Source organism: Mastigoproctus giganteus, chromosome 3 (assembly GCF_048544385.1).
Source record: "Mastigoproctus giganteus isolate SK-2022 chromosome 3, ASM4854438v1, whole genome shotgun sequence".
In the NCBI taxonomy this organism is placed as follows: Eukaryota; Metazoa; Arthropoda; class Arachnida; order Uropygi; family Thelyphonidae; genus Mastigoproctus; species Mastigoproctus giganteus.
The window spans coordinates 65736751-65761886 of NC_143577.1; the positions used below are offsets into that span (position 1 = coordinate 65736751).

Sequence of the window (25136 nt, forward strand, 5' to 3'; positions counted from 1 at the left end):
AAAAATACCTCACGGGGAATTAGGTCTAAAGGAAATGAAGAGTAAAGAACCATAGCTTTGATCACTTGGGTATGGTTCCTTACTCGCTTTCGTTGGAAAATCAAGAGCAAGTTTAGCGTTATTTTATTTATTTATTATTATTTTTTGGCATTAATGAGATCATATGCCAAGTATTTTTCCACTGAGCCAAACTGTCGGTCAGAGCTTCAAGCAGCGCTGTTCAAAAAAGTGGTGGCAACTCCGCTGTGATCATAAGTGAGCAGGAATCAAGTGGTGTGGACTACATTTAAAAGAAACAGGACGTTTACATAGCAGCAGCAGTTGTTTTGTAAGGAAGACTGAAAAAAAAAATTGCTTTGCCTGGATGGAGAGATGGTTATAAAGCAAGATCGACACTTTTAGATAAAGACCGAAATCGCATTGGGGCGAAACGCAAAGGAATTTTTCTGCGGCTTTTAAGAAGCTTGTGTATAATGATTTGCGCCCAGTTATACGAAGAAACAATAGTCACTTCCTGGAGATAGCTGGTATCGTCTTGTAACAGTGCAAGATTATGGCTATTGAGATTATGACTTTACTGCAGAGGCGGTAATGGGAAATCCTTGAATCGTCACCTTCTCTGAACAAAACCCAACTAAAGCCCATGTGACTTTAATTTGTTCCGCAAGACGAAGGAACCACCCAAAAGTCAACGCTGTCGATACACAATATAAGGGACTCAATACAAGGTTGAGCAATATTAATTATAATGGATTTTTTTTTCCATAAAGGACATTTTTGCTGTTCGATAACTGTTCGTTAAAGAATTTTTCAAGAACGGGTACTTGAATGTATGTTACGAAATGTCTGGAAAACGTGAGCGCTAAGATTGGTTAGCGTTCACGCCAATTTGAATGTGTGATAATTCATGACCAAGAGTAAAGTGGTGTCGTCTCCAACCATCTATATGTTTTTAAAATCTGGTTTCCTAAGATTTCTTGTTGCCAAAAATTAACTATTTAACTTAAAAGGCAAAGATATAATAACATTTCATGTTTTTTGGCATTGGTAAGATCATGATTTCAGAGGTCCAGAAAAGTGATCATATAAAATAGTAGCTTTCGAAATTCTTCCAACAACGTATGGATGAATTATTATACTTCTGTATACCTTCGCGGGTAGTAAAAGCAGTTATAATCGCCAAACTATGTGGAAAGGGTATGACTCAAATCCCGTCAATAACGCAAAGAAACGTTTATAGGCTCTTGGGTCGCCACAGTTGGTAGGAGGATCGCCGCCCTTCCTACACCGAGTGGAAAAGACCTCAGTTCGAGTCCCGTCGATGACGGGAGGAATTTTTATGGGCCTTTTTTCAACGTCATTGAGTTTTTTGGTCTCAGGCGAGGGTAGCATGGGTTTTTATCTCCTAGAAACTCGGGTTTTTCGTCCATAAAACAGAATATCGACCACAGAACACACGCAATTTACAGACAGTATGGCCTTAGTCGCTGATGCTCCTAAAACCCTACTACAAAAAAACAACGTTAATAGGATTTTTTTTCATGACGAGGCCGAGTTAGTCGGTCTTAGGCGCTTTAGCAAAGTTTTTCTTTGCCTCTCGCGAAAAATCAGGAAGGAAAACCTTTCTTCAAGCAAACAGATACATTTTACAGAAACAATACATCTGAATGCGGCGCTCGGGTAATTCGTAGTTTTAAAATGTTTGTTTGTTTGTATTCTATCTCAAGGCAATTACTTTGGGCATGACAGAATGGAGTGTCTTATAAATGACAACGGTTTAATACAGTGTGGGAATTTTTAATCACCTTCCTACGTTGACAAGAAGATTACTCTGAAAGCTAGCTTCATCAGACTTAGCACTAAGCGATTTTCACCTTATCTGGCCACTGAATACGCATTTGAATGACATTACTTTTCGTCAGATGAAGTTAAGAGAGCAACACCATGAATGGCCCAAAGACGTCCCTTTATGATCCGGCTTAGAACTTGTTGAGGATAATATTATAAAATGAAATAATAAAATTTTATTTTGCTCATAGGGGGATTAAAATCGCTTTTGTATAAATTGATAGTTTTCTGGTTTTCATTCGAATTACCTATCAGTTTACCTATTCCAATCCATACACTAATCTCTTTTCTCCTCTCTCTCTCTCTCTCTCTCTCTCTCTCTCTCTCTCCTCTGTTCCACTACATTGAACAGTTCCTAACTATGATCTTAGATTAGATTAATGGAAAGTCTTTATTTACTGAGGATCAACTGCGTGAAATGGCACTGTGCTGTAATAGAAGAGGATAATAAAAAGCAAGCAGATGAGGTTAATGGCTGCGTGCGCAACCTTTCAGTATCCCACAGCTGCATTCCCAAATGTACCATATAGCTTTATAGAAGTCTCGATGAGTGCTGTCTATTTCCTTTGTACACGGGCTGGCTTATTTGCACGCACCTGTAATTTTTTTTTTTTTTTTTTTTTACTTTGCCGAAATCTCTGCAAGACTAGATTATTAATGAGCTGTCATTTGCTAGAAGAAACTTAATTTCGTAAGAACTGAAATGAAGTGTTCTAGGTATAAAGAATTGGTCCGGAAAAATGGCGTTCCTGTTGTTTGGATTATCACCTAGCAACGTCATGTATTGCGTGTTTTCATTAGCGTAACACGTCATTACGTTTTCCCTCTTTCTAACAACCTATAATCATCCAAGAAAACTGTCGCCTGGGATATAAATATTCGTCCATAAAGGTATTTATATCTCATATCTCGAAACCTACTTGAATATATCCAGACTTTTTATTCATATAATGGAATAAGAAATGAATTGAATAAAATATGAACAAGTAAAACGAACGCCGGAATAAAATGAGTTGGTAACGCGAGTTAATCTTAAACAGTTTTAAATATATACCCTTTCAGATTTTCAGTTAAAGGGATGCATTTATTAGAAATACCAAATATGACTTCATATTGTAAGTCAAAGGATCCGTCACTAAGGTGATGTTTTCATGCAAGAGGTAGGAAGTCAGTGGTACAATTCCTGCAACCAGAATTTCTCAGATATCCATTACTACCATAAATACTAACCTTCAGATTATTCTCCTGTGGAGTGGGAGACCGTGTAACCTAATTAACTTCAAAGTTTCTAAAGCTCAATCCTATCACATCTTGAATCGTTTCACGTTCGCGTATACTTAGCGTCGCTTACGCCCCACTTTCTAGACAAGGCAGATTTTCCCTTCTACTTGTGATAGACTTAAAGGACAAAGTTTTAATAAATGTCCTCATTTTATTTCATATATTCACCGCCCTAATTTTAAACTAAACCTCGGTAATACTAAAACAAGCCATCTGTAATATTGTACAAGAATAGCATTGTAGATTAAATATTAATAAACAATGGAATTATTTTTGTTGTTGTTGTTGTTGTTGTTGTTCATATCACGGTCCGATACCCAAAACTGACACTGCACTTCGGGTTATGTCGTCAATTGGTCAAATACAGCACAAGAGTGCGCCCAACTGTAAACTGCTTTTTTAAAGCTGCTCCGACTTTTTCCCTCTTTTCAAGTTCACAATCTACCTCTGTCTACCAACTCACTCCACAAATCTCATGGTCTGAAAGATTTAACAAAAACACCTGCGAGCAAGAAATAACACGCACATAAAAATAAAATAAGAAAAACTGTTCATTTCGTATCAGAGATTCATCTGTACTATGTCGTCGCTGTCTCCACATCCTTTCAATTTTTGATCAAAAATTGAAAGGGTGGGAAGACAGAGAAGACGAAGACTGTCGCAAAAAGAGTTTTTCCTTTTGCACATCTGCAAGGCACATAGTTCTATAACTCTGAAAATTTATTTTAGCCTTAAATTTACGCCAAATCGATGCTTTCTACGGTTAGAAAGAATGCCGCTTCGTTCGCGTGCAAGTTTCTAACTCACATTAATTTGTAGTTGGATGAGCTGTGATTTGGAAACAAATAACGGAAGCGAATTGAAGAATTGCGTGCGTAACACTGTCCAAATAACTCTTTGTCCCAGGAAATCAAAGAGATGGAAATATGTAAATCTAAAGAAAATAACAGATTTCGACATTTCTTTTTCCGTCATTACGCGTACAACAGGAAGAAAATTCTGGGTTGAATTGCTTGTTGTTCCAGCCTTATATGCCATTAAAAAAATTATAGATCGCTTCAGATTTTCTTCTTTCATTACAACATCTGGACTAAACTATACGGCTGAATATGTCAACACATATAAATAAATAAATTCTAGATAAAAACCAGTGCAAGCTATTGGTAATACAATGGACCAATGATCGATTGAGAAAAACAAATAATTTCTGCCTTGATAGCAGCTGCTAGATTCAGTGCAGCAAGGTCATCGCTCTCTCTCAAAAAATTCTAATATTCACTTTTCACAAACCAGTAAACACTTCGTTACAGTTCGTTAAACGGATCGCAAACATTTCTGCAATCTCTATGATGTATTTTGCTTAATTAGAGTAGGAAGTGTCGTCAATTTGAATTCTAAGACCAAATCTAGACACTGAGCCCAGGACCTATAACAGATACCAGCGAGATGATTCTAAATATACTGCTATTAAGGACGATTCTAGAATTTAAGGGGGTTGAGGACTAAAACAATATTCCGGAAAATCATTAAGCTTTAATCATCATGTAGCAGTAAAAAAAATCTACATTATTTTAATCATGGGGGACTATAGTCCCTTTAGCCCTTACCCGAACAGGTATTGTTTTGCTTAACACGCTGTACATAATCACTTTATTTTTATTATTCCAGGTATGATTTTTATTTTAATTTCTTTCTAATTATATTAAATCATCTGTTCATTTTGTAATATAATTTTGTTCAGTTATGTTATCCATTCTGTTAGAAATGTGGTAAACTAATTTGGCTAATTTTAATAAGTGCTTTTTTAGAAAACAAAGTTTGGCTTATTAAATAATAAAAGACTAATTAACTAACTAACTCTTATTGTATTCGTTATGTAGATATTTTTCAAATTTTAGTTTTTCGTGAGAAATAAGAGGTGGACGGAGCAGCTCCCCTAAGGAACCTCATAGCATTATCAGCGATACGTAGTACTAAGCAAGGAAGCTAAACACAGGCTAGGTTGTATCGTTTAACTTGCCCATAGCTCATTAATTCATCAGAACTAACCGTTCAGAATTTCGCACATTGCTGTGTAAAAACATAATTCAAACCAAAACCATAATTATTCGCTATGAGAGCTTATTGGTTAACCGGCCAGGCTGTCTACGAATGCCAATCTGTTTATTAGGCTGTTGGCATCAATGATCAATAGCACTCGTTCTGATCACAAATTTGATATTAAAGACTACGAAAATCGTCCGGTGCTTTCTGGGCATACTACCTGTTTGTTTAACTCACTGGGCAAACAGAAATAACAAAAACCAACTGAATAAAGGACTATAGGAATTGTTGAGTATTTCAAAGCGGTAGTTGAAATCGTCAAAATTCGCACCTTATTTGAGTTCCATTTCGTTCATTGAGGGATATTCTGCTCTCGCTGAAGATCAAAGGCCGAGTCCTCTGCGATATGGCTTGAGCTTATGTTCAATTTAAAGACAAATACCATTATCTATGGTTCTGCCTACATTGCTAATATATTTTTAAATTATATAACATCACCTGAATTAATGAATTCGCTATACACTTCAAAATCTGACCACGCCAATTGCTAACAGATACCACCCGCTTGATGATGAGAATCAGTGTAAGCTTTGAACACCTCCAGCTGTCCTGGAGGTGTTCAGATTTTTAAATATGAAACGGATTCACTCATTCAAGTGAAGCTATATAACTTAAAAAGATACTAGCAACTTAGACAGAACGGTATGTATTTATTTCAAAGTTGACCATATACCCAAGCCTTAGCGTCTTCACCGAGAGCAGAATGTCTCACTATGATCGAAATTGAACTCAGTATGTACGAAAACTTGAAAACCTCGCCGGGTACCAACTAACTCAACTAAGTGTGAAAGTTTCCCCATTAAAGTTTGTCCCATCTAGATAACATTCGAAGCCTGAAACACGCCAGTCGCTAGCAGATACCACCCGCCTGCTGATGAGAATCAGCAAGCTTAAAAATAGCTGTCTCAGATTTTTTAACGGACTCACCAATAACGTTCTTTTGTGACACTTATTAATACCAACTTGCATGTTCTCACTTAGGAATCATGTTAGAGAAATAAAAGGTTCTTTATTTATCTATATTGCGTGACTTTCCTTAACAAGATGAGGGCTTAGCTAGCATTGTCTAAATGTTTGCTATTCTTAGTATGTTGCAAAAGAAGGGACATATTTAAACTGCTATAAAGAGGAGCAACTTTCTTAAAATATATAACATTTTTGTAATAAATATTTTCCGTGACTTTAGCCATTTCAGGATTGAAATCTTCAAACTTTGATATTATAAAACGTTTCTTGATAAAGTTAGAGAATATTCTGCATTCTAGCTGATGCTTTGAAGTTGCTTTCTTTTTATATAAAACATTCTGCATGGTATGCCGCAATATTTTCATTACAAAGTATTCTGAGGACCTACAGAATAAGTACAATTTAAAACCTTTGTTTTTAGTCTATTGGGGCCAGGCATAATATTAATTAATATGTACCAAGGCCTAAACGTACGTGATAATGTGAAAGGCATTAATATTCATACTGAGATGAAAATTACGCCAACCAGACATTATCTAGCATGTAATAATGATTAAAATCTGACCTACTCTTGTACTCACGCTCAGTCCGCCAGATATAATGCACTTCTCTGCAGATATTGTATAATTTTCTCTTATATTTTCATTAAATTGAATTAAGACTTCACAATTAAACTGGATAACCGAAAAATCTTTTAACCTTAAAGTTACCAAGCTAAAGAATGCACTTAAGTTTAATTAATTTAATGGAGCTTTCAACATCCAAATAAAAACTGCCTATTACAAGCGTTTGTCTGCCTGAAGGGAAGCGCTTAATTTCCAGAGAATTACTTATCACCGAGTCTTCTGCTCTTCTATCTACAACTCTGTATACCAGAAGCATGTTCTAAAGCTGAGAATAAATAACTGTAAAAACATTTCACCTCTGCTTGAGAGCAGCTAACTCGAATCCTAATAAAAAAAAAGCTTATCTGTTTCATTTTGATTTAACAGTTTCGCCAAAGCAACTAAGGCCAAAAGGCGTTCTTATATTGTGTCTGTTAACTGCGTATATTCCCTGGTCGGTTTGTTTACTGGATGAAGACTCCTAATTTCAGGACGGGAAACCACGCGATTTTAGTCCAACTAACTCGGCCACGCTGAAAAAAAGACCATAGAATGGAATTCGAACCTAGGCCGTTTTCACATTGTGAAAAGAGAACAATCTTAAACCCCGTGCCAGATATCGAAAAGGCCATCAAAAATTCTTCTGGTCTATGACGGGTTAAGTGTGTGTTAAGCGGAAAAGCAAGTTGTCAAGAGGTGTCAGTATATTTTGTCTGTAACTGCATATTCTTCAGTTGATTTGCTGTTTGCTGGACGACACATGTAACTGCATATTCTTCAGTTGATTTGCTGTTTGCTGGACGACACATGTAACTGCATATTCTTCAGTTGACTTGCTTTTTTGCTAAACGAAAAATCCGAGTTTCTAGGAGAAAAATAACCATGCATCTCTCTTGAGACCAACTGACTCATCCACGTTGTGAAAAACAAAAATTTCTCGCGTCATTGACAGTGATTACAACCGTCATGCCATCTATGATTATACTGGAACTCAGACTTTCCAAACGGTGTCATTGACTTAGCTGCGATACAAACTGCCTAATTAATCCAGTTTACGTTCAATTTTTTTACCATTATTATGGTTTATAGCTTTGTATCTATGTTTATTCCTCAATTTCCCCAGTAATATAATCAGAGCAACACCACATTAAAAATTTAAACCTGGAGCTGTTCATGGACTCTCCTGTTTCGTACAGTTTTGGTGGAGTACAAATTTGTCTGTTCATTAGCACTTTTGCATTTTTCGCTGATCCTCATGTGCATTTTGTTTTCTTTTAACCTTTCTAATTCTTTATTTTAGCAACCTTTTTTTTTTTTTCTGCTAAATTCTTTTCACTAAATATTTATTGAACACTTTTCTGTGACGTCATTATTTAATTAACATTTACTGCTGAAGATTTCTTAATTAGATTTCGCACAGATAGTACCTACACATCACTTCAAACCCTTATAAAAAAAGTACTGATCAATTATGAAATGCAGAGCTTACCCAGCAAATAATCTGCAATATTTTCGCGTTCGCTTTGATTATATTGCGTGTGATGACAACTTTTATTAAAACGAAATAATCATTAATGTTGTAACAGAGGTGATCATTTTCATTACGTCATTTTTTCAAAAACAAAAGTAAATATTTTCGAAAATTAGCATTTTATTTACTAAGGATTAAGTTTGAATCTAATAGGATATCGTCAACTCTACTCAATGGAATCTTCTCAAAAGAGGCATGTTATAGAGTAATTACCTTTGTAAGTAAATTAATTCCGGTTCTCTCAGGGAAAAACTTGTTTCTTTGTTATTTTAAGTAAATTAATAGTCAGTGCTTTATCTGTTGCTGCGAGTGAGGCAAATAGAAACCCTAGTCTTTTATGCACGTGCTAATTTTATTTCTTAATTAGCAAAAATAAGTCCTGGTAATTAACCGAAAACGGGCTTAGCATTTTGTCCTCTTGCTTAATTGAATAGCTTCAGCCATGCCTTGTGGAGATAAAGTTTTAATCTACTTAGCCTGATAAATGAATTTTTCTTAGTCTTTTTAATTAGCATTGGCTTTCTCTCCATTGGCTTGAAATATGTGAGGTTACTTCAGCAGCAAATATTGCACTTCGCCTATACAGTATAAGGAATTTCGTTAGCTGCTGAAATTGTGCTCAGGTCACTCAAAAACTGCTATACATTATCGTTTTAAACCTCCACTTAATCGAGTTTTTTACATTTTCATTTCTTAGCTTGAGGAACCCGTTTATTACACTTTGTAAAGTGTAACATGGATATTGTTTTAACAGCTAAGTTTAAAAAAATAACTCTTTCATTAAACATTGAAATGAACTGTAATTAATTAACACTATCACAACATAAAAATATATTGTTGACACACAAAAGCAGTTCATAAATAGATGGTGTTTTGTTTTTTCTTTGTTCATGTTAAATAAATGGATTGAGAGGGGTGGTATTTATTATGACTCTAGTATGAGAATAAAATGCTAAAACCAATATTTCAGTACTGTTTAAAATGAAAAATAAACATTTTCTTTTTAAGCTGGTATTGGAGTATGCCTATATCTTTCTCTTTGTACTTTTAAGTGGTATATTTACCATCTACGCAAAAAGGTTAATCTAAATCACTAAGAGCTAACTTTTTTTTGGTTCCCATATCCGTTTTTGAAGAAGCTCATAACTCTGAGTATATGCGGGTTCGTAGAAGAGGTCACGTATTCTCAGAGCACTTCGCACCACATCTATGTAATCACCAATACGTGCTGTGAAAATATTGCTCACATCAGGACACAAATACGAAATATCCACAATTAATATAGGATGCGATGCACTCTAGATCCACAGTTCTCTGAGGTTTCCTCCATGCCGGTATATTTCCATCACGTGAAACAGGGTTTGTTGGACCCCATTACACGTTTTCACTGTTCTAACAAATGTGTCTATTCACAAGAAATCTACGGAATGCAATACAGCTGCATATACCTGTTGCCCTCTCTCCCGGGTCAATATGGGCACTTCCTTACATCATTGAAAGCGTTTGTTATTTTTACCCGGCGTTTTATTTCGAATTTTGTTGTCATCAATGGAAAAACCCTCTCGGGTAGCCCTGTAGTTATAGGTTTGTCTTTGTAATCCGTGTGGGAAAGGCCTTGATTTGAATTCCGTCAAAGACAGAAGGAATTTTTAAAGGTTTTTTCACATCGTTGCCAAGTTAGTTGATTTCGAGCAAGGATTGAAAGATTATCTCCCCAGAGATCATAGGCTTTTTGCCAAGCAAAACACGAAAAGCAGCCAAAGAACACACACACACACACGCAGTTTACAGACACAACATGCTGCTGATGTAAGTTTCGGGGAAACCTCAATATGAAAATTATTTTTGTTGTTGTTGTTGAAAATTCCAATCATGAAGGACTTCTTCGGCTACCTTGTATTTGTCGTTTTTATATTCGATAATCGGTGTGAAGAGAATCGGTCTGAGATTGGACTGTATATTCTACATGAAACTCCAGTTTTTTGCCCAACAAAGCAAACGATAATGCACGATAATTTACAAACGAAATACATTAACAGCTCATGTGCCATAGCAAAAATACCAAACAAATGCCATAATCATTGATTATATACTTTATCACAAGAAAAGCAGGTATAAGTAGCATTGTCTTGAAATATGCGAGATTACTTCAGCAGCAAAATAGGTTTATTTGTAGTATGCTTATTTACACACATTGCTAAATTATCCCCTATTTTACTTAAATTCAACAGGAGGCACTCGCATATCGGGATGTACAATTCCTCAAATTTTGATTTGGTAGTGCACTAATGATACGTTTAGAAGATTAATGATTATATTCAGCATTTGTCCATACCAGGATAACTTTGACATATCAAAATCGTCTTGGTAACAAATAATTTTATATGATCTTTAAAATGAAACTCAGTTACGTAAAGATAAAAATTGAGTCGTTAATTTTTATTTAATTTTATATAAAATTTATACTTTACAGTTAATTTGAATATTACATCCAACGGAACTGCGCTAGTAATTAATCTCTGCTAAAGTGACTAAACACAGAGGTTCAGTAGGAGTTTGTCAGGCCATAAGAAAATAAATAGAATTATTTTTGGGAGAGCAAAACACCAAAACATCTCTTGACTAATTCATAAATTCTTTCGCAGTTCATAAGTTTTATTACTTAAGGATAATTGAACACCCAACTTGCGTAATAAAAACGCATACTCTTTCAATAGCGAATTTATATGGATCGTTTATTCCTCGGTTGTATTATATTTTCACCTTTTAAATATAAATAAGCTTTTATGTTCCTAATTTTTCCCAAGTTTTCACTTTATAATAGACAATAAACATCATGTATCCTTTTAATTTTGAATTTTTTCCCATTTTTTCTTTCTAGATGCAGAAGTTGGTGTACTGAGAGTGTGGAATGTATCAAAAAATAAACCTCTTCACAACTTTCGCTTAAAACAAACTGGTTTTCAGGCCCTCTGCGTCCTTCCTGGTGACAGAAAGACATCATCGCAATCACGCTCACTAATGAACAATGAAAACTTAACGGCCCCTAGCGTCTGTGGACAGGTGGCGTTAATTTCTAGAGTCGTGTGTTTGTTTCTCGATGGAGGAGTTGGTGTTTACAGTCTTCAGTGTCGCAGCTGGGAATTTTTTAGAGATATGGTAAGAACAAATGCTATTTTACGAGTGTTTACTTAACTTATTTTAAAATACGAGTGTAAGTAAGTCGAATGAAATTGAAATTGTTTAAATTTAACCTACCATGGGTTTAAATTTAGGCTTAGTCTTCTACTGAACAAAAGACTAACTGTCCTTATACATAGGAATGAACTGAAGCAACCGAAACAATATGACATTCATTGAAAACCGTACGCACAAACTAGAGTAATATAGCATTGCTGCTGTTGTTGTAATAGGATTTTAGGAGCATCAGCGACTAAGACCATATTGCTCCATGTACACTGGTGTTCAAAGAAAATGCATCACCTAGGAATTTCACATTTCTAACCCTTTTTTCGCGATGGTATGTTACATTAATTAGTGACTAGTATCACAAATAGAAATATATTTGACAGATGCTCTCAAAATATTCCAAAATGAGCATTTGCAACCTTTATACAACAGTTTTGGTAAACACGACAATTATGGTTGAAATACTATCAGAAGCCCTCAGTTTGCTTCAGTTTATCATTTTAAATGGAAAACAAAATGAAAAGCTCACCAGGTGCAAACTAATATTTAGTTGAACCGCCTCTGGCCCTGATGACAGCAGCACACCATCGAGGCATTGACAAGATCAATTTCTGAAGACAATCAACTGATGGTTCGTGGTTCCAAACACGAATTATGGCTTCCTGAAGTTCACGAAGGATCTTTGGTTTCTTTCTGGCAACTGCAGATTCTACACGATGTCAACAGCGTGGAATTTCCTGGCCAGCTAAGAGTTGTAATGGACCGTTCTTCCAACCAATTTTTTCACCTGTAACAAATGTAAACACATTACTGTCGAACCTCTAATGCAGAAATGAAGCTAAAGTAACTACACAAGTGCCTACTTACACTTTTCGCCCGATGACGAGCAGAGTCGTCCTGAAAGATGCAGTTACTTGGCAGGTTGAAATGGTCTCTAATGGTGGGCAGCAATTTACCTTCCAATATAGCCAGGTATCCATTGGCATTTACGGAACCTTTTATAAACTGCAGGTAACCTACTCCGCGATAAGAAATGCACCCCAATATCATTTGGCTGGTAGGGAATTTCACTGTAGACACCATACAGTCTGGATAGTATTCTTTACCACGCCTACGGCGAATCGTTTGTCTCCCATTAGGGCCATGCAGGTTGAATTTCTTCTCTTGACATGCTCCTTACACCAAATTAATCGGGCCTTTTTTCATTTTTTGTGTGAGGAGGGGCTTCTTCTTAGGACCACGGGCTACAAGTTATTTTTGAAGAGGCGTCTTCTGACTGTTACAGCACTTGCTACCACTCCTATATGTTCTTCCTATTCTTTTTTCAGCTCAGACGAAGAAGCTTTACAGTTTTTAAGGCATAAGCGCTTCAAAACGCGGTCCTGTTTCGGTATAGAGACTCGTTTGCATCCGGTTCCTTTTTCTATCAGCAGAACCAGTATTCTTGAGTTAGGAAAGAAATCTGCTCACTGTCGACTGATTACAAGACACTCTATAAGCAATATGACGGGAAGAACATCCTTCCTCACGTAAAGCAACAATAGCACTCTTTCTTCTTGGCGTCAACTGCATGTTACTTCCCATCCTGACACAAGCAAGGAATGACTGCAACCATTGCAGAGCGTACTTATATAGCTGAAAGTAACAGCTGATGCAATATTACGTCATCACCTACGCGTGTCAATCTTATCTGATGCAATCTGTAAGAAATACTGCCATATATATATACGTTATTCGGACGACAATTACAATTTTAAGAGGTGATGCACTTTCTTTGAACACCAGTGTATACTGGCCTTGTGTGTAGCACAATTGGTAGGATCGCCGTCCTACCCACACCGGTTGTAAAAGAACTAAGTTCGAGTGCCGTCGATGAGGGTAGAAATTTTTATGGGTCTTTTTCACAACGTGGTTGAGTCAGATGGTCTCGAGCGAGGTAGCATGGTTTTTTTATCACGGAAACTCGAGTTTTTCGTCCAGAAAACAGAAAATCGACAACACAGAGCACACACAATTTACAGAATACATTAACATTATACACAGAGCAATATGGCCTTAGCCGCTGACGCTCCTAAAACCCTACTACAATAACAACAGACATCTAGTGCAATGCCTAGGCGAATAGCGGCTACTATCCGCGGGAACGGTGGCCCAACACAGTATCAGGCAGGTGGTCACAATTCAGTTATTACTGAGTGTATATTGTCTTAATGTAAGTAAACAGGGATTTTGGCTCTCTCTCTCTCTCAATAGTTCATTCATCAAAAACTTTTGTTTGTTTTTTTGACAAGTAATTGCTACTGTCACTAGATTATGTTTCTGTTCACTACCCTTGGCAAATTTTCCTTGATTTTTTTTCAAATTTGGCATAGCTAACTGCTTTTCATTTATTTTCAGTCTAATGTTCTAGACTGAGGTCTTCGGAATGTTGTCATACTCCAAACTCCGTAGTATTCTAAGTCCTATTCTGTGGCATCCTGCCACAGAATGATCAAATTCGCTGATCTCATTTCCGCGTAGTAAGCCTACTGTAATAAACCCACCCCTTTTGCAGCTTCATATACCTCCATATTGCTCTCTACGTTAGTTGGATGACTAAAAATTTGCATAAAATGCGTTATTCGTTAGTGCCCAATAATAGGGTTCAATATGCATTACTTTTTGAACAGCAGTAGCATATGTATAAAGTAATTACAATGACACAAACAGTATTTTAGATAGGCCTAAATCTCGAGAAACACAAGGTGCTATTACAATGAATTCGTAATGGAATTTAATTTTATTCATTTAATTTGCTGGTGTCCTCGTCGATAAAATGAATATGACAAAACCTGTCTCAAATGCATCGTTTCACACCTGCCGTATCCAATAAGAAATGAAACAATATTAACACGCATATGAAAATATTCCGAACTTAATTTTGTTCTTTGTCTTCATGCTAAATTCGATTGTGTCTGAAAAGGTATCCCTCTAAGAATGTTCAATATATTATTCTTGGGAAATGATTTCATTTAAGACAATGCAAAGGAATAAAAACTATTATACTCATACATAACAAAAGATCCACCACTTTCAGATATAATGTATACATTTTTAAATTTCGTTTAGAATAGATCATTTTACTATAAGCTGTTAGACCATTTCACCATATTGATGTTTAGGCTTTAAAAACAGTTCCTGTAAATGGAAAAATCGTTTTCATTCATCTCTTCTTATGCCTCCTAACCCCACCATAAAATACTCGATTACTCTCACTTCCCGATTTTCTCATCAGGGCTACATTTCTCAATATTGCATCGTCTATGCAAAGGATTTACCTTATAAAATATGGCTGCTTTGTGACAGAACCATATTAGAAGACATGGTAAGTAATATCCCGATACATAAATTTAGGAATAAAGTTACAAAAGTAGTGCTTTAATTCTTTATCTCAACTGCGTTTGTCTGTTAAAAATAACTGCTCTGATAATATTACACACATACATGTATGTATTTCTAACAGCGTTTTAGTTTATATAAATATTATAAAAAACGTACCGGTAAAAATTTCCATGAAAACATTTGTTTTATTAAAAACAAAAATCGCTTTGTCAGATTAGAATAAATCTCCATGTTTGTTTACTGCTCAACGTGAAACGTGTAATCGTATAATCTAATTAAATTTTATTAAAAAAATAATAGAAACAATTCTGATTATTTCCCTATTATTGTTTTAATTATTATCCTTTTATTGTTCATTGATTATTATCGTTTTATTGTCCACTGATTTTTCCCTTTTATTGTTCACTGATTTTTTCCCTTTTATTGTTCACTGATTTTTTTCCTTTTATTATTCACTGATTATTTCCTTTTATTGTTCACTGATTATTTCCCTTTTATTGTTCACTGATTATTTCCCTTTTATTGTTCACTGATTATTTCCCTTTTATTGTTCACTGATTATTTCCCTTTTCTCCTTGATTGATTATTTCGTATAATATTACACGTGCAAAGGTGAAGGAAGTTAAATTAATAGAGAATTTGAAAGAAACATAAAACCGCTTTGACACACTCATTTGTCTATTGTTTCAAACTGAAACAAATTAATTGCCAGGCATTTTCACTTCAGTTATTTAGGGCGTGCTAGAGACACACTTAAATTGGCAGACGATACGTTTCTCCTTTTTTTTTTTTTTCTTATGGGAATGGGAGAAAGCAGTCGTTGACATTCCGCGGTACTCCTACTAAAATGGGAAATTCCGTGAAGTTAGAGGACCGCAGTAAATCTCTTCTCCAAGTGATGCGGTAGTTCCAAGCAACTTGCGAATACCTTAAAACTTCCAGCGGTCTAATGCTTCTTATGTAATTCGTAGACAACATTCTTTCGGCTTAGGAACTGCAAAAACAATTCAACCAACAGACAAATGAGAACTGTTATAGGCAGAGTGGTTATTATCCCACAGCAGACAGCAGCTAGCATTTCTTGTTCCCCCACATTTACATGTCAGATCTGTTGTTTCATATTCAAAAAATTCCTATTCAAAAGATATCAAGTCTGTCGTTATAGTTCAAAAGCAAGAACTCAACAGAGCATGCTAATTTAATTACAAATGGTGTGCAACTGAAACTGCTAAGTTTAATGAATGGTATAGCGTGGAAGAATTCCTTCAAAGCAAAGAATATACAATACAGTAATTTATATTGGAAAACAATGTACCATTTAAAAAGTAATTAGTCCTTGTTTTTCAATGGCAATGATATGCTTGGAAAAATAATATTTTGTGTGGTTTTTGGTTTTAATTTTCTAAATTTCATTTTAGAAATTCGTAGCTTTTCAACAACCAACAAATACAGAAAACCACATAGAAATTCCTTGCATTGTTCCAGGATAATGAATGGTAGGTGTTTTGCAAGGTGTTAGATCTGGTTATTACGGTGGAGAATGATATCGGGTAGTAGTTGATGTTCCTCTTTCAGATCACGAAGAACTTGATATCATCTGCATATGTCAGGAAGTCTTAAGATGAGGCAAGAAAGGTCTCCAATGTCGTCGCAAAGAGGAAAACCGAGAGTACACCTTCTTATGGTACACGTTTAGTGATTGGCATCGTTTTACAGAGATTTTTGTGTATTACGATGAGCTTTCTGTTAGAAAATGATAACTGTAATAAGCGAAACTCACCATAAAACCCAAAATATTTATTTAAGATTTGCATAAATGGAATAATTTCATCGTTATCAAAAGCTACCTTTTATTACTAATTATTTATTACTAGGACAAGCTCATTTTTTATTATTAATGGCTTGTTGTTAAATCATGTTGCGATAAAATTGGTAGAAGGTTCTGTGTTCAGATGTGTAAGTTTATGGCTAAAGCAGTGGGCTACCACGAAGGAAGAATAGCCTTTTCAAAGATCTTCTGAAAAGTACATCCCACTGATATAGGTGAGGCACCTTGATTGCTAGTTCTTAGGAACAGGTGAAACATAATATGTTACCAATTTATACGGGACCTCACCAGAGCCAAAGATGTTTCTGAATGCTTTCAAAGTTGTTCAATGATATAAATTCTTCACATTAAAGCAATCTTATCCAACAGTGGGCTTACTGGGCAGTTAATGGGTTACCTTAAGCCCCTACTTGCGATTATACCCAAGGTGGAGGAGAAACTTACGGATGTACGAAGGCCCAAGATTCAGGGAAGGGACAAGCTGATCTTATTTATTTCTATTCGCTTCATTTACTTATATAAGTAAATGAAAAATCATTTACTTATATAAGTAAATGAAGAGTTCTCTTCTTTCATGACTTTCCCTTGGTGATGATGATGAGCACAAATCCTGTGAATATTCAGTCTGCTTTTTATCCAGTCATTATGAGCCTTTCTATGGCTAAAGCCATAGAAAGGCTCATCATAATGACTGGGAAATAGGATTATTTCCTTTTTTTATTTGATATTTCCTTAAAGTTAAAATAGGAGAAGTTACGAAAAATAAAACTTTTCTGTTTTTTTTTTTTTTTTTTTAGAATTTCAGTCTGTCCCAAGTTGAAATGGAATTTAACAGGATACATGGCAAGCACATCACACACGACACTGTTGTCAAACTTATTGAGAAATTCAGAAAGACTGGCAGTGTTACTGACTATCCGAGAAGTGGTCGTCCACGAACATCCACCAATGAAAGCACAACCGACATGGTGCCGGCAGCATTTGCAAAGAGTCCCCAAAAAAGCACACGACGGTTGTCTGCAGAAAGAAGTGTCAGCCAATCGAGTATCGTCCGCATCATGAAAAAGAACAAATAGCATCCATACGAAATGCAAATATTGCAGCATCTTAGTGAAGACGACCCAGATACGCATGGGATTTTGCGAATGGGCAGTAAATAAATTGGACGATAACGCAAACCTCTCATCTGGGATCTTGTTTACTAATAAAGCCAATTCTTAAGTTAATGGAGAAGTTAACGCCAAAACCTACGTTATTGGAGTGACACCAACCCGCACTGGATGAGTCCGTCAAAGATGCAAGGTGCGGGATGTGGGGAAACAAAATTTTCGGACCTGTTTTCTTTGACACAAATCTGAATGCTGAAATGTACCTAAATAAATAAATCTTTATTTTTCCTACCAAATATAAAATATATGTGTACACTGGTAAGTGACAAATTCCCTTCATGGCAGAAAATGCCAGGGGATTACCATAAAATATAAATAAAAGAATGGCTAAAATATACAAGAAAGGTTAAATTTACACGAAAAGATGAAATATAAACTGCATTACTCATCACTACCTTTCTGTCTAGAATCCTGACAATTGTAATGCAAAAGTTCATTTTAACGTCACATCCACTGAATCAACTTGTGTGAGATATATACTATTCAATTGCGTACACACAGTTCTTGACAGAAATTCACACAACAACTAGGCAACAGTAGCCTTAGCGAACCACACTGCGGTTTGTTTCCTATATTTCGGATCTTCTATGGGCCTTAGTAGATTAATTCCGATATGTGTTAGGCACTGAATTGATTCTAATGCACTGGCGGGTATAAACCTGTCGGCCATCTTCAGTCTGTTGGTCTTCATTCTCAAGGATTTTGTGCCTCTTAATGCAGATGGCGGGATGTGCCACTCACAAAGCTGCCAGAAGCATGGTGATGATATCGTGCTAGTCATCATTTTGATTGTGGTTATGAATCGGTTCCAGGCAATGATGTCTGGTACGCTGCAGCTTAAGCTGTTCAGAGCTGCGTGATCCTTAACTGTTGAGAGAGATGGTGCTTATGGTTTGCCCACTTCAGCAGCCAGAATTCACTCGCATATATTCTCCTAATGTGGGTAGGGGTGGCTGACGCCCACAATTCGGTGCCATACAAAATGGCCGAATACACTGTGGTTCTTAAATATCGTGCTGTTGTAGTAGTCTGTTTCATGCAAGAGGTGTTGTTTTGTTGCCCAACGTAAGTAGTTCATTTTCTTTACAATCGGGTCAATCTGAGACTTGAAAGTAAGTTTAGTATGAAATGTTACTCCCAAGTCTCTATGCATCTCAACAACTGGGATAGGTTTTCCATTTAGTTTCGGGTGTACGAGCGTAGGCGAATTTTTGAGCGAAAATACACCATGATTACAGTCTTCCACGGATTTAGGGCCAAGCCAAATTTATCTAAGTACACAAATAAGTTCAGAAACTTATAATTAATCTGGTGACACAATGCACTATTGGTCATGGACGGTTGGATGGGTGTTAGTATCTTAATATCGTCTGCATAAGTGCCTACATCATCCCTACTGTTGCAGAACGGGATCATCATGGATGCTGCAAGACACGATCATGCCATCCCTGCTAAACGAGGACGGAGAATTTCCGGCGTAGTTTCAGCAAGATGGGGCACCACCCCATTACGGTATATGCGTGCGCTGATGTTTGGATCAGCTATTTCTGGGTTCCTGGATTGGTCGCCATGGTCCCGTGGAGTGGCCACCGAGGTCCCCAGACTTCAGCCCACTCGATTTTTACTTGTGGGAGCACTTGAAGGCCATGGTGTACTAGGAAAAGATACGAAACGTGAATCACCTAAAGGAACGCATTCAAAATGCAGTTACGCACATAACACCAGTTGTTTTAACGCGAGTTCAACATGAGTGGGAGAGACGCATCCATATGTGTTTTCAAAGGAATGGAACCATGTAGAGCATATTTTGTGAATAAAGTGGCAGTTTGTTAAAAAAAAATGTGACCATTTTCTCTATGTATGGAGACTTTTGAATCACTCCGTATAACAATTAATAATGGTGTGATCTATATATGACCTTTTATTATAGAATTTTCTCCTAATTAGTCTCTCTCTTTCTCTCTCTCTCTTTAATATTTTACTTCTTGATCCTCTAGCTTAAAGAAACAATATTTCTCTTTTTATTTATTTTTTTTTTTGCGGATTCTAACGCGGTAATATACAGTTTTTAATAACATCGGAAACTATTCTTTTGCATAATTATTCATTATTAACCCAATTTTAGATTACATTCTCATTACTTGTTCACACGAAATGTTCTGTATTCTAAATAGTAAAGCATAATAATCATATTTTAGAATAATCTAATATATTATTACTTTTGTTTTTCGAGTTCAGGGTCACCTGGAGACCATATTTGACTGCCAATTCAAGGCAGACAACTGCGATTTGTTAGCTACGGCCAGCTTTGATGGCACTATCAAAGTTTGGAATGTAAACACCATGCAAGCAGTAATGTATTCATTTTTAACCTGTAATATATAGATAATTATTTATAACTTTATTAATAATTTATTTAACTTAACTCTTATTTAATATACTTTGCATCCAAAATTAGATGTTAAATGTGTGTGTGTGTGTGTGTGTGTGTGTGTGTGTGTGTGTGTGTGTGTGGCTATTTATTGTGTCTGTAGCTATTTATTCATTTATTCTTCGGTCGGTTTGTGGGAGTTTAAGTAACTTTGTGTTTACACAAAAATTCATTTAACCAAATCATACTGTTTAAAATGTTAATTATTGTTAATCAGATTTAATTAATTCGTTATGAAAAAACATCTTACATCCTTCTCTCAACTTATTTACTTTATTTTTATTTATTTATTTACTTATTTAATTATTTTTTGAGTGTTACTGGAGCAGTGCTAGAGCTCAATGGACACTTTACAGTAAGCCACCACTAAACAGGTTGTATTTCAAAATGTATCTGAAATTGAGGAGGGGGAAGAGTCAAGGTTTTTTCTGAGAAAGTCGACTGAAACTGTTTCAGCATTACAGCAGTTTCCTGCTTATTTTATTTTTGTTTCAGATCAAGTTTTCTTTCCTATAAAATAGCACTTTATGTTATGTGAAATGAAAATAAAAACAAATTTCGTTTTCATTTATCTTCTGAATACCGAACAAACTTTCTGGCCTGACATTCCAATAAATCACAACAAACGTATAATTAAGTTGCACACACGAGCTTGAAGAAAAGATTATTTTTCTTTTTTCACTAGTTTTAATCTTTACTTAAGAAGTAGAGAAAAAATTCGATAAAAAAATTGATAGTATCAGATAACTTTTTTACTTGCTCATCACTACTCTTAAATTTAGAGTTATGTGTTTAGGTGTAGGGATGAGAAAGTAAGGATCAGATGTACAGACGGGAGCTTACTAAAGAAAAACTCTTGTAATGACTTTTTTTTCGAGAAACCGAAATACCATCACCTATCTATCAAAACAAATATATCCAAAAGCTTTAAGAGATTGACAAAATTAGCAACGCATCCTTGCCTTTGGTTTTGTTCGTGTCGGTTTTAGCGATGCTTATCTGTAAATCACTAGGGAAATAAATTCGTATTTATTTTAAATGGCAGCATATACGTCTTCAGCACTTCAACAGCCTTCACTCGTTTGTCGTTTACTTTCGTCCGATCTAGCTACGGTTGAAGAAATTGCCAGATTAAGTTCCTTGTAAAATAGACTAATTTTACTATATCCATTAAAATTACAGCGTAACTTAGAGACGGAAGCTGATTTCAGTCACTCTCAGATGATCGGTGGTTGGAGAATTTCAAGTAGACCTCTTATTTTTGAAATTTAAATTTTGTTAAATGAAGGCTTTTTGATCTGATTCAGGAATTTTTGCATTCTTCACTTGGTATGATGCACTTTAGATGCTGAGAACAGCTAAACCTTTTTTCAAGTTTAATGGAAGCAAAATTATGGATTATATTATGGGTTATTACTGTATGACATTTTCATTTGAGAGGACTCTTCGAAAGCGCTACAATCAACTTTTAGCGGATTTTTTTCTGGTGTGAATTTTGTTTATTTCAGTGGAATAAGTAGTTCTATCACGAATAGTGTTTGTAAACCGTAATTAACTAACCTGAAATATCTGTGACGTCAAACGTCCATCCACAGATAAGTTTCTTTCCTTATTTTGATTTGATTACTTATAGTTACGCCTAACAGACTTGCAATTACTTATCTGTCTCCTTACGAGACGAGGCCGAAACTCGAGGGAAAAAATCTTCCCCCCCCCAGGGGTAGAGGAGAATCATGGACTTTGAAAACTTTCCACAGTTTAATAAGCTTAGTCCAGCATGCAAAGAAAATGCACCCAACTCTCCCTCACTAACGAGTCACTAAGTAAAATCTCTCCATTTGTTATCCAGCAAAACCTGGAGAATGTCACAGGTTCACCAGAATAGTAAGACGACTTAAATCCGGAAATCTTTTAGTGGAAACATTCAATGAGAAATATGCTGCATCATTTCTGAAATTCTCGTCTTTCGGTGGAGTAAATATACAAGTTACACGACACGCGACGCTAAATAGATGTCATTACGGAATGGGACCTCATGAATGTCACAGAAGAAGACTTGTTCAAGAATTAAATTATCAGCAGGTAAGGCAAGCAAAACGCATTCTGATAATAAAAAAAGGATGGAGTACCCACACGAAACATTATCCTTACCTTTAACAATCGAATTCTACCAAGTTCAGCGAAATTTGGCTACTTAAATTGCTGAGTAGCTCCTCAATATTCTTAACTCACTAAGATGCCACAAATGTGAAAAAATAATGATCAGAAATAATGAAATGTCCAAACAGCAGTGGAAATCATACAGCATACTCTAAAGTATATTATATTAGGGTCATCTGTAATTGATTACATATACCCATATATGTATTTTGTCTGTAAATTGCGTGTGTTCTCTGGTCGATTTGCCTGTTTTGCTGGACGAAAAAATTCCAGTTTCTGTAAGAGAAAACCTTGCTATCTACGCTTGAGACCGACTAAATCAACTACGGAGTTAAAAAAAGCCCATTAAAGTTCCTCGCGTCATAGATGAGATTCGAACCCGGGCCTTTTCCACCAGATGTGGGGAGGACGGTGACAATACCACTGTGCTACCGCGTAGGCCATACTCTAAATTATGTAAATGCTGGAATATTGAGAAAAAATCCAGAAATGTAATGTAGAGAACTAAATAAGTTATCAGGAGGCAAAAATCATATCGCATCTCTCACTTCAAACCTTCTTATGTTGTATCTCTTCTGAGGAAGCAGACTGTTTCAACACAAACCACCTTCACGTCTCAGCCGACATGTCATTTTCCGCTTGGGCAGGTACAGTTCTCTTGATACTAAAAGAACCAAGAATCACGCAAACACAGATCAAACTAGTAACACAGTCTTATCAGTTCCTCCAGGAAGTGGGTTTTCATCAAATGCAACATCTAAAATGAAAAAACCAACTCGGCAACGACTATTGACCCCAAAGAAATCACAAATAGATATGGATCACCAATTTTAGCAGGAGGAACCATTCCTTGAGACGCATTCAGAAATTGATATGAATTTTTACCGACCCTGTTTTCCAAAAGAACAAGTTAAAACTGAAAAATGCAAGCAGAATACTAGCAAATAGTCGGACTCAATCTTCTTTCCCAAGAAGAATTAATGACGAACTTCATTCTTTGGAATCCTGTAGAGGATTCCAAAGCAATACCAATGATATTTATTATTTAATAAACAAATACAATCTTGCTGGCATCATCTGTTTACAAGAAACATACCTTACTCCCTCAGTCAATCCTACGATAAAAAGCTATATCTTAATATAGCAGAGATAGAAACGATTCACACGCTGCTCATGGTGGCGTTGCCATACTAATCATTTCCAACTTTCCATCTAAAGAAATTTTTACACATGCCTCGTTGGAAGCAGTTGCAGTACGTGTTATCGTTGAAAGAACTCAAACTTTGTTTTCAATTTGCCTTCCGCCGAATACCTTTTTCTCCATAAAGGATTTCGATAATTTTCTGAAACAATTCCCCCCCCCCCCCAATTTACCTATTGGGAGATTTTAATGGCCATCACCCTTCGTGGGATTCTTCAGAAATAAACGGACGAGGCCGATTAACTGAATGGTTATTCGATGTTCACCACCTCACCTTGCTAAATATAGGTACACCTACCTAGTGGATCATCCTTAACAACTGACCTGTCCATGTGCTCTCCCTCGCTATACCCAAACTTCGAATGGTCAGTTTACCAGGATCCACTAAACAGCGACCATTTCCCAATAATCTGCAAGCTACTAGTAGCAAAACACTCAAACGATGAACTTTTCAAGAAGTATCAGTTGACAAAAGCAAACTGGTCAACCTGTTTTTTCTCATGTGAAACTAAATCAGAATTTTAGTTTCACATGATTACATAACAAAGCAAATAGTAGATGCAGCAAGCGCCTCCATTCTATAAGTATCATCACACCAAAGACAGAATAATCACTGGTGGACTCAACTTTCTTCATGCATGAAACTGAAACTGATTCTGCAAGTATCCTACTACTGTTAACCTCATAACCTATAAACAACTTAGAGAAAAAGCTCGACAAGTTTGTCAGAAAAGCAAAGAAAGATTTCTGGATTAGATTCGCTTCATCAGTTAACAAAGACATCGACATCAGACTAATTTGGAAGAAGATCAGACTGCTCAATAACAAGTTTTCACTAGCTCACTCTCCAATAGTCTACTCGAATGGGAATGGATTATCCTCTCCACAAGATATAGCGAACATCCTAGGAGAAATATTTGCTCGAATCAACAGTGGAAACATACAGCTCAATCTTTAAGAAAGTTAAAAATCAAGATGAACAATGCAAAATTAATTTCCATACAAATATCTCTTTTCCCTATAACCAGCCGTTTGGTTTATCAGAACTGAAACAGTCCATAGCTAAATGTCGAGACTGTGCAGCTGGTCCGAAAGGAATTTAACTCAATACTACGACACTTGAGTGAAGCAGACTTAGGTCTACTACACTAGGTTGTTAGTTCTACTAACAACCGTAATTTTCTAGAAAATGTTTATCCGAGGTCTTGGTGCCAGTCAGTAATTGAAGCCTTTTTAAAACAAGGGAAAGAACCTTGAAATCTTCGGAATTATCGCCCGATATCGCTTTCCAGCTGTCTTGCGAAAACTCTTGAAAGAATGATTCATAACCGTTTAACTTGCTAAATGCTAATGAATTTTGCTTTCTCAAGAACAGACACCCCCCCCCCTTGACCTTATGATCAAAATACACTGCTCGACAAAACTAACAAAACAAAATGTTTT

General features: G+C 36.0%; 1 protein-coding gene across 1 annotated transcript in view; it reads left to right on the plus strand.

Annotated features, from left to right (window-relative positions):
- LOC150088053 (WD repeat-containing protein 17-like) overlaps positions 1-25136 on the plus strand; it is a 350289-nt gene that overhangs the window by 48468 nt on the left and 276685 nt on the right. The window contains exons 4-5 of the mRNA XM_090369994.1: positions 11216-11493; positions 20140-20253. Coding sequence (XP_090226120.1) covers positions 11216-11493; positions 20140-20253 — 392 coding nt within the window. The remainder of the gene's footprint in view (positions 1-11215; positions 11494-20139; positions 20254-25136) is intronic.